The sequence below is a fragment of the Scatophagus argus genome, chromosome 16 (genome assembly GCF_020382885.2).
Source record: "Scatophagus argus isolate fScaArg1 chromosome 16, fScaArg1.pri, whole genome shotgun sequence".
NCBI classification, from domain to species: Eukaryota; Metazoa; Chordata; class Actinopteri; family Scatophagidae; genus Scatophagus; species Scatophagus argus.
In genome coordinates this window covers 8,036,419-8,047,605 of record NC_058508.1, presented here as the reverse complement: position 1 = coordinate 8,047,605, position 11,187 = coordinate 8,036,419, and the positions used below count along the sequence as shown (strand labels likewise).

Here is an 11,187-nt window from a genome sequence, read left to right as displayed (position 1 = left end):
GGACATGAACACTTCCTCATGTATTCCAGTTAGCACTGTATGTAAGCAAGTTTCAGCTTCGATTTCCTCAGATACTTTGAAAGGGAACATGCTGCGATTTTGGGTTAGGATTAAAGTATTGCATGTCCGCTGACAACTGGTAAGGAGGACAAACAAGCTATGGTGCTATATTTAGTTCAGTCATCTTTTTAATGCAGTAATGCAACTTGTCGCAATTTGTGACTTCAGCACTTAGAGGATTAAGCTAACATGCCTGATGAGTCATATCAGCGCTACATCAAACTCTAGTTGTGACAGCTAGTCAAACCCCAAAATAGTCAAATAGTCAAAGTAATATAGGGTTACTGGCATTAGCAACTGTAATGTAATTACTTAATTTTACATTCTTATCTTACATTACTCAGTGAAAAAAGCAAAAAAAAAAAAAAAATTAGAATTTGACAATTTTCATGCAAAAAAAGAAACTAATGTGTTTACTGTGTTTAAATGATCTTACAGCAGAAAGTACATGGCTGTTTAAGCTAGCAAGTAGTCATTCATTTGTGGATCTTGAAGTACTTCATTTACAGGGAGTGAAGGAAATTGCAGAGTTCTGGTAAATGGTTTGAACCTCTCAGATTAAGTTAGGCACATGCATCAAACAAACAGCTGAGTTTAGGAATAGCCATGCTGGGAAAAGGTGTTCCTGTAATAATCATCAATGCTTTTTCCTTCTGCATCCAGAAACACTTCATGATTTTAATCAGTAGTGTTTGATTATGAAGCCATGAGTTTGAAAACTGGATCTATCACCTGTATACAGTAGAAGATTCTGGAGATGTACATATATGTTCATATATGCAAACACTAGAATTTCTTCCAAGTACAACCAAATATCCTCACCAATACAGTACATGATGTGGCATAGCCGACATCTCTCTGATGCACGCCCAGTCTAGTAAAGCGGCAGAGAGAATGCAATGACTTTGTAATGACCTTTCTGAATCCATGGACTCTTTTGCTCTTTTTCTTGGCATCATGAAACATCCCCGGTTTTCTTTAGAGGTAAACATCCAGAGCAACACAAGAGGCGGTGAATGAAACGAAGAGCTCAACAAACCGTTACAAATACCAACAAGAGAGCTTGCTTATTCACTTCGTCAGTTTCTGAGGATCAGTGCGAGGAGAGACAAGCGTGTGTCTGTTTGTGTGTCAGTTGGGGGGGGGGGGGGGGTGCCTGTGTTCTCTGACACTGCTGGGAACCTTCTGTAGTTTTGACAAGTGTGTGTGTGTGTGTGTGTGTGTGTGTGTGTGTGTGTGTGTGTACACATGGCTCAGATCCTTCTCATCTCATTTGCCCCTGGAATGAGATGAATAACCAAGCCACTCTCCCCCCTCCACCCCTGCCCTCCTCTCTGGTATGAATTGCCAGGCTGATATCTCACTCTCCGGAGGGGCTGGAGGGCAACGGGAGCTGACAACACAATGGAATTGTTTCTGCTGATGGGCAGCCAAAGTCTTAGGGGAAACGCTCCTCTACCAGCCTCCAAAAAACGTGGTTAGAGAGCGTCTGGGCCAGTTTGTGGGGTAAATAGTGTCTGTGGGTGGGATTTGAACATTTGAGTGTGGCGGAGTGGTTCTACAGACCAGTGCAGAATATCAGTGAGGTGTGAAGGGACTGAGAGAAGAAGGAGGGAGCTGTGCCAACACACTGAGAGCCACTCAATTATTTAGAAGAGCCATCGGGTTCAAAGAGTCACAGCCAACACCTGCCGATGCACCACCTTCACAGCTTATCTGCTGCTGCCTTTTTGATCCAGTGGTCTTAAACGTGTACAAATATCACTCACATTGGTATTACTTTTGTCAACATTGATGAGGAAAATACAGAGTTAAAAAAAAAAATTCAGATTATACACGATATTCGCTTGCTCCTTTCTCGCCATTATGGCTGTGGATATAAAAGATATCTGAGCATTTTATTTTACAGCTGCTTACAGCTGATTTCCTCTTCTGTCCATCACCCCTTCATCCACATGTTCAGACAGTGACCTCTGTCTTGCTGTTGGTGGGCAGTCCCTTGTGCTTGGGGTGCATGTGTGGCGAGTGGCCATAGCCTAGTGGCTGAGAGAAGAGCTCGGGCAGCGTCTCGATGCTGAACTGCCTCTTGTTGGAGTAGACCTGGCGCCGGCTGTTCTGCTGGTGCAGCGGCTGGTGCTGCTGCTGCTGGATGGGGTGGTGCTGCGGCCCCTGGAGGCCCATGTGGGAAGCCACTGGGTGCTGGATGTGACTCTTACTGGGGTCCCATGCTTTGAAGGCTGAGCTGGATGTGAGCGGATGGGTGTTGGTCTTGGAGATCTTAGGCTTGGGGATCTGGGAGGCGTTGATGGTGATGGCCAATGGCGCGTGGATGTCAGGTGGTGGGAGGAAGGGCTTGTCCTTGGGGTGGAAGTTGATTGGCTGGAAGGTGGGAGGGGACTGGCGGTGGGTGTAATCTACCATTGGGTAGCTCTTGTAGTAGTCTCTCGTCGCCGTGTCTGATGATGGGAGACAGTAGAGGAAGGGAGACATGGTTAAATTATGATGATGAAAGTCAGTGATAACTGACTTTTGTTTGATCTATGTTCAATAAACTTCAAAAAAAAATGTATGAGTCTGACAAAGCTGTAACTGCAATACAGTAATGCTAAACTACAGTATTATTCAGTACAAAATAACAGGTTTTTATTTGAAATTGAATCAGTTGAGGGCAAAGTTCCCCTAACACCTACATCACCCTGAACAAAGTCCTCATCTGGTTAAAGTCACACAGAAACATACAACATGTAGAGTATAGCCACATACATGCGCACACACACACACACACACACACACACACACACACACACACACACACACATTCCAGACAAATCTGTCACAAACAAAACAAGCCAAGGCAAAAATGATGAATCCTGCAGGGTGTACAGTATGTGTGTGTCCATGTGGATGTGAGTATGTGTACCATATTCCTGTATTTGAGCTTGAACTGTCTACACACTGACCATGGATTTAAAAATACCAGTGGCACCAGAGAGAGAGAGATGGAGTATGAAGAAACATAACCCACAAATGGAGGGAAAAAGCAGTATGAGTGAGTGTCGGGCAAAACAAGAGATTTGGGGGAATAAAAATAGAGTGGGTTCAGCGTGTCGAGTCAGATCAGCCCAAGCTCCCTGAGTGGAACTTGACTCTGCTGTTTGGTCATCACCACTACTCCACCCCTCTTCACACACACACACCACTGTGCCCTAAAGGCACCAACAACCTTGTTTGCTTAGACAGAGAGGAATAAGAGACAGACATACTGTGTATATATATATATATTGTCTCATTATCTTGCCATTTCTCTGCCTCATAACTGGGGGCAGCTGCTATCAGCTTGCATTGCATGTTTATGACAATACACATTTGTCTATGTTCTTTATCTGCCTGTGTGTCTGCATTTGATATTATCATTATTGCACTCCAAAAAGAAACATCATAATAAGATTATGTCAAGAGTCTGGTCAGAAGATGTATGACCACTTGAGGTTAATTTGCTGTAATGAGCATCAGTGAATGTTGCGGGTGTTGATGCATGCATGTATGTGTGATAGAGAGAAATGTACACTGTGCTCACTGGAATTTCAAGGTCCTCTCAAATATTAAAGGCACTCAAAAAAGACATCATGTGAATGCACATTTGGTGTGCTGTACAGGCTGGAAACAGACTGCAGATTTCTTGCTTAGTGTACTGTATATTTTAAGAAATTTAGAATTCAGCAGAGGCCTACTTTTTCCCCTACTGCTGTCGATTAATTTCCATTAAATTTATTCCATCCCAGATGACTAAGAACATTTTCGTGGACTTGTATTTTCAGAAAACACCTAGAGGAGTAGCCTCATATTCACATGTCAGGAAACTGTCCGGTGCTATCACTGTCTGGTAATTGCTTATTGAAGACTTGAAATGTAGGTCCACATTGTAACTCCAGGGCACTTCAACAAGCAGCTGTTGAGGAAGGAGATGAAGTCTCCTGTAATTACACTGCCTTAGTAAAATTATCCAAGCTGGTTCAAAAATATAAACACAGCTCTGTTTTTCTCTCTTTTTAAACACTGTCACTACAACCATTTTGTTGTTTATCTCAAAGGCCTACTGAATATTCTCCCAAATAAAAGACAAGGGCACAGCAGCATAAATTTTACAATTTAAAAATTGGTTTATTGATATAACAATTGATTCATTAATGTAAGATGCTAAATGTTTTGAGTCAGGACCAAAAATGTTTTTTTCCTGAACAAGTGAGCCATTAAATGTCTTCATATACAGTAATGATCTGTTGGTATGGCAGCAGCAGAGAACACTGGATGCAAACAGAATGTCCTACTGCTGCAGCTTCATATTAGAAGCCTTCAACTGGTGGATTTCAGGGTTTCTTTTACTGTGAAGCAGCCACAGGAGCTGCAGTGTGTCATGAGGTTAGTTAAACTGAGAAGTACTTTCTGCGCTACGAGTAGCCAGTCCCTCACACAGCGAGTCCTCCACGCTTGTATACAAAACAATCGGTTTAATTATTCAAGTAAAAGAGATTTAGAAGGCATATTTTTTATTTACAAAGCAATTATGGTGTATTGTGTCACAATAATGATGACAAAGAACGAGGGAAATGAATAGAAAAAATTGCTTGGCTTTCATTTAAATGTTGAATACAGGGATGAACGTATTGAGGATTAGTGGGTATTTATGTATCTGTGTGCAAATATAAATGTGTGTGCACAGTGTCAGTGGGTTCATACATCCATATAGGCCTACATGTGTGCCAGGCATTGTGTAACAAAGAAGACATTTACATACATTCTTCACACTGTGAATAGGCCGTAAGCCGCTTGATTTGTACGCATCTTTGCTGTGAAGTACATCACATGATTTTGGCAGCTTTTAGCAGGTGTCTGTTTGTCACAATGACATTAAGGTATTTGCTGGACGTCAGCAGTATTGCTACAAATGGACAGATGGGTGGTTGGATTTAATATGCGGATTGCTGTACTAGCCCTGGCTTTTAAGAAGGTGACAGTTTTCTGAAAAATGTATATACAAAACACAGTTTCATTGTTCATCATTTTTTGTAGGAACTTGCATTCATCGACAGTGGACACCTCTTTTAATATCTTTGTTTTTTGCCGTGATTTGATGCAGCTGAAGTTAAAGGAGCTAAATTTGAGAGAAAACTGGTTCAAATCTCTGGACAGGGTGGGAAAATCTGGGACGGCACAGAAACAATGAATTAAACACAATCTTCCTTCCCACAACAACTGCTGTTGCTGTCCATTCGAGTGTCTCCACACATGTTGCCAGCAGGGGCACCTGACAGCAGGGTCCTCTGTGACTGTGACTGTGCCTTCCTCTCCATTTCACAGACTCTCCATCTGCTCACTTTCTCTTCCTCTCTCTCTCTCTTGTTTTCTATTCTTTCCATCTGTATTTCACTTATTTCGTACTCTGCAACAACATCAGCTGCTGCTCTCTATCGAGCAGCAGCCTAAAGCGAGGCCTGTAGGCCCAATCTGGGCCACCGCATTATAACTACATAAGCTGGGCCCTCCAAAGGGTAACAGCGTTTGACAACATACTGTTCTATCTGGTCTATTTTTAATGCTGTTTAATTATGTTAGAGCAGTTATTCCAAAAGAACCTGCTCATTACAGTGCGCATTAACACACAATACAACAGCATGAGAGAAATTATTTTTGCAAATTGCAAAGGGGACTTCTCATGTGATTTTTGTCTCTTTCTATCTTTGTTAAGTAGCTGTGGACAACATGCAGGCCACACTCAGTACAGTACAGATGTAAACTCTTCAGTTTCTTCACTTTTTAGTTTTTCCATGTTTTAAGTGTGCTATATAAATGCGTGTTGCTTGTTATAAATGCTATATGATGTCTCACAGTGAATAAAATATTTAAACCCCAGATGCAGTGTTATGTATCGCTGCACCGTTACTTCAAATAACATTAGTTTGATACAAATTTTTTGTGTTTCCATTTGAATTTGAAATGCTGAGCAATGATTGGCCACACATTCTACATATTTTCAGAAAGGAACCACAAGAAGGTCAAGGAGAGTTCAGCAGGTTAAAATAAAAAAGTTGCAAATTCCCCACAAGTTACAGTTCCATTCTTCTTCCATTCCTCAAACCAGAAAGTTAACACCTCATAAAAATATTAGGACAAGCAATTTCAAGAACCTTTTCCTCATTAGTCTCCATAGGTACTCTAGTGATCATTTGCTTGAAAAGGAAGTCTATCCCAAAGTGCCAAATATGGAAAAAAAAAAGAAAGAAACACTTTGATCCAGTGGAGTTCCTTCATCTTCAAAGTCCTCTTTTCGGGGAATTTGAGATCACTTTAATTCATGTAGCTCTAAAAAAATTACAAGAACTTATTTCACCCATTATGTGACCTGAAGCATATGCTAAAAAATGCCTTTTTTACTGTAAAAATGTCTAGTAATTCCATCTTGGAGTGAGTGTAGATGTTTTTCCTCCCTAAAACAAGTGCTAAACTTTATTAGTGAATCTATGGATACATTTTCTCACTTCTGTGGGGTTAACAAAACACAAAGGATAATCAGTTGCTTCTGTTTGTTAAAGGACAGTTCCCCAAAACCAAAAATACTCATTTTGCTCCTTTTAGCTACGTCAGCCTCCTGTTTATGGAACTAGATGGCATATTCCTGTGTATTATGTCCTTAACTCTAAAAGTCAGAATGTCTTTGTAAAATGTTTTTCGCGGTGACCTTCTCTTGTGCAGTATCTTCAGTATCTATATCATTAGATTTAATTAAAGTCTTCAGGCAGTCTTGGCTGAGAACGTGGGGTCCTGGTGTCCTGGCAAACAGTCTCTCACACCTTCTTTTAGAACATCCTTCCACCTTCTGTCTTATGTTGTTGTTTCCCCCTCCCAGACACTCTCCAGACTCTAACTTGGATTTAACTCTACCAATAAAGTATTTGTTAATATTTCTAGGCAATTCCTCAATGCCGAACCAAACCATCTATATTCTATGCTAGTTTATTTCTTCATCCACTGGTGTTGTGTTTGTTCATTCTGTCTCCTTTAGCGTCTTTACCCAACATTTTCACACTGCCAGTCCACCTGTCCTTCTTTAATTAAGACAGATATATCAGATCTGCTTGTGCCAGAGTCCTGCTGCTGCACCTGGCACAGGTTTGCTGTCACAGAGTCTCGACCTTTTTCACCTCTTCCTCTTTTCTATCTTATTTTTTTCTGTTATGTGCTTACAGCTTCATTTTCTCTGTTTCACCACTCGTGTCTTGCTTCTTATGATATATATTTGAAATGTAGTTTAGTCTCAACATGCTTATAAAGATTTCAAAGCAGCTTGGTTCAATTACATGCTGATTCACCTGGCAAATGATCAAATATCCCATCCAAAGAGTTGTGTGTCCTAGCCATGACTTTGTCCACACAGTCAGGATCTCTGGCTTGTTTATTGCCCAGCAAGAGAACTGATAAGCATGTGTGAAAAGATGATTGGATTGTGTTTACATTTCTGTTCCTCCTTTTGTGTGTGTGTGATTGGGAATAGGAAGTAAATAAGAAAAAAACAAATGGCTTCCAAAGGCCTATAATCTCCAGTCACATTATTTCAATGAAAAGTATTTCTTGCTATTTTCCATTGGTTTTTTCCTTGAGGAGAAACTGAATATATAATATAATATAATATATATATATAATATATAATAACGTGAGATCCTTTACTTAATAAGCCCAGTATTAGATACAAATAGTTAAAAGTAAAAGTCCTGAATTAAAAATTCTACTTAAGTAAGCGTTCAGGTGTTATCAGCAAACTGTGCTCTGATTTAAACATCAAAAGTAAAGTAGCTCCTTGTTATGCATAATGGATCCTTAAAGTGTTTCTGGTCCCAAAAGGTCTTCTGAGCAGAGGAGTGTCTGCAGCCTATTTCAGAGCCAAAGAATCGGCCCCAGACTGCTGTTAAATCGCCCCCCCCGGCGGTGAAAGCATGACCAAAGATGCGTGCCTTCACCAGCATTACAAAAAACTGGCTTGCAGCACACTACTGAATGATGTACACAAGCAGGGATTCAGAAGTGCCTATGCAATGCTGACTGTAGGCTACCTCTGACTGTATACTGCATGTGTCAACAACCCCCAGCAAGAAGATATGGCAGACTATATGTAGCCTCATCGGAGCTCTACTGTAGCCAGGAAAGACTTCATTGAAGTTCCAACTTAGACCTCATTGACATCACTTGGATTTACCGCAGGTAAATGTGGTAAATCCGAGTGATGTCAGTCAGTGCCACTGCTTCATCACTAGAATCCCACTGCAGCCATGAATGACCGCACTAAAGTGAAGTCATCACCAGCATTCTGTTGTAGGCCCAGACAACATCACTGCAGTCCTGCTGCAGCTCTCAGTGACATCACTATTGTTCTATTGCACCTCACAATGGATTCTAAAGTAGCCCTCAATGAGTTATGATCATGTGTTCTACAGTCATTGCTAGACATCTACTGAAGTCAAACAATATTGCATGTTCTAGTCACAACAGGGCACACTATAGATCTAATGTAACTCACAGTGACATTACTTGGGTATTACTGAAGGTCAGTGTTTTATCCCCAGAATTCCACTGTAATTACCAATGAAATTCATAATGTTCTATTTTAGCTTTTCGCTAACATCATCTGCTGTTACTCAGTTTCATCGCTAGAGTTATGACATCACAAGGGCGCTCAACAACATCACTACTGTTCTACAGTACCTCACAATGGGTCCTAAAATAGTAGTAGACATCAAATATGTTCTACAGCAGGTCACGGACACCACTTGAGTTCTGCACTAGGGACTATTTTTTGTTGTCATCACTACTACGTTGCACATGCTTGCGTATTATAATATATTCGAGTACCACTACTATACTACTATTATATACCAAATTTGCCCTCGGGGATCAGTAAAGCCTTATCTTTTCTTATCTTATCTTATCTTATCTTATCTAGTGGTACTATCTTTTATACACAGATTTTGATACTAAAACATACAAAATAGATAATGTTAGTACAGAATTTCGGATTCAGTTTAGATTTATACGGCTGAGTTTAACAAGCAGTCATTGTGACTTTGTGCTTAAAAACTTTGGCTCTTTCATGCTCTTTAGTTTCTGTGTCTGATAGTCTGCAGCTATGATGTGCAGTCCTGTCTCTCTCTGTATACTGTGTCAGTGAACAGTACATGTACATGTGTCAAACTGTCGCTCCTCGTAATCATCACAGTGTCCTTGTCTGTCTGTGATCAGATGATAGATGGAATGTGTGTGTGTCTATATTAACCTGCCCCTCATGTGTGGCTGTAAAGACGGAAGAAGTGTGATGTCTGCGTGTGTGTGTGTGCGCACACTTTATCCTTACTTTTAAACTCTGAACCAGCTGAGCTACTAGTCCGTCATGAGTTATGTCATCATTCGCAGTGAATTTATGCCATCATCACACCTATTTTCCAACAGCTGATTTATGGTTACTCGTAACAGAAAGGCAAGCTGTCAATAACTGTCAACATTATACTGTGGCTGGGCTTTAGGCAGATGACTTGCCCGTTCATAACAAACAACAGGCAGTGTTTTTTCATAGTTGTGGGGCAACAAAGAGCCTAATGTCTGCTTTGTTCAATACAGTTTCATAAAGCTAATACAGCATTAATGGTACACTTACATTTACAAGTTTGAACTCTAACTGGATGATGTTTTGATGTACACGTCAGCCCAAAATCTCCCATATGTGTTGATTTGGGTTAAGATGTGATGATGTTTTTATCCCAAATGCACCTTCAGCTGCTCCTACTTCTTTCAGTTTCATTGTATAGGTGCCTGTGCAATGACAATAAAGACTGTCTTATCTTATCTTATCTTATCTTTGAGAGCTAAAGTACATGATTCAAGCATCTGCATCTATTAGATTTCAGCACATATTTTCTGAGGTCTTTAATTTGGCCTCTGATTCATAAACACTGTGATATGTAGCTGTAGAAGATAATTTATAGTATAGAGTTTATAGTGGTTTGATGGCCTTCCAGACTTTATGATGAGCCTGACTTACTTTATGTTATTAATTTTACCAAAGAGAGCTTTGCTGACAGCTTTTTCCTTCTTCCCTTAACCACTGTCACACTCACTGTGTGCATCAGTATCGGGACATTTAGTATTTTATTTATCTGATTCAGGCCTTGTCTTTATATGTAGTGTTTGGTCTCACTGACCTCAGTACATTAAGTCTGTGTTCTTTATCTATCCTGTTGTGTTCACATCAAGCATACACACAAGTGGTTGGAAATTTGCGTGTGCAATACTCACCCACGGCCTTGAGCGAAGTGTACTTGTTGAAGCCAATTCCCAGGTTGTTATGAGGGTGAGACAAGGCCATGGCCGGACCCAGGGGAGACAAGGCTGCATTGTTCAAATGGTTGTGATCTGAGGGAGCAACAGACAGAAAGACCGACAGACAGACAGACAGAAAGAAAATGCAAATCAGTATGTTTACATCAACTGGAGTTGATGAGAATATTCTTAAAAGGGAGTGTCAATATCACACAAAAGTCCTGTGTATATCTGATTCCAACTCAAGATTACATTTATGTTTTTTTCCTTTAAACACAGTATTTGTACACCACATACAGAATGTGACATAAGATACTAGTTAAGTGGAAGTGATCATTAGCTGAAGCTCAATAACTGTCTGGGCATTTCTATCAGCCCTCTTTACATTATTATTCTGCTTAAAATAACAAATATATTCATAGAGCCTTCAGAAGCTCAGGGTGTCCAGGACAGAGGCAGACGATATGTGGCTCAGTGGGATGACACTATATGTTATAAATGGTCAAATCCTTGACATAAACATCTCTGACTGAATTATTGCTTGTGGCCAAGCTGTCAATATCACAATTATGATAGTTTTTCACAGTGATTGAAGCCATATGCTTTGGTGTACTGTGGGTCTGGATTTGATAATCTGTCAATACCCTTGTAATTCTAATAATTCCCCTATTGATTATGTGCTCCCATGTGTGCTTGTAGATGGCATTTGTGATGTGTTGACAATTTGCTGATAAAAGTCCAAGGAAGCTAACTGCAAAAAGTTAA

The 11,187-nt window shown here is 40.4% G+C and overlaps 1 protein-coding gene across 1 annotated transcript; it reads right to left on the bottom strand.

Annotated features, from left to right (window-relative positions):
* Window positions 1-1,555: 1,555 nt before the first annotated feature.
* Window positions 1,556-10,493, bottom strand: LOC124073907 (protein shisa-8). The gene is made up of 2 exons (XM_046416464.1): window positions 10,399-10,493; window positions 1,556-2,516 (listed from the first exon to the last, which is right to left on the bottom strand). The coding sequence occupies exons 1-2, from the start codon at window positions 10,466-10,468 to the stop codon at window positions 2,020-2,022; spliced, it is 567 nt and encodes a 188-aa protein (XP_046272420.1). The 5' UTR covers window positions 10,469-10,493; the 3' UTR covers window positions 1,556-2,019.
* Between the last annotated feature and the right edge of the window lie 694 nt (window positions 10,494-11,187).

Coding starts and splice junctions, on each gene's coding strand:
- LOC124073907 (XM_046416464.1), bottom strand. CDS start 10,468: ATGGCCTTGTCTCACCCTCATAACAACCTGGGAATTGGCTTCAACAAG. Junction 2,517..10,398: donor CACTTCGCTCAAGGCCGTGG/GTGAGTATTGCA, acceptor TCCCATCATCAG/ACACGGCGACGAGAGACTAC.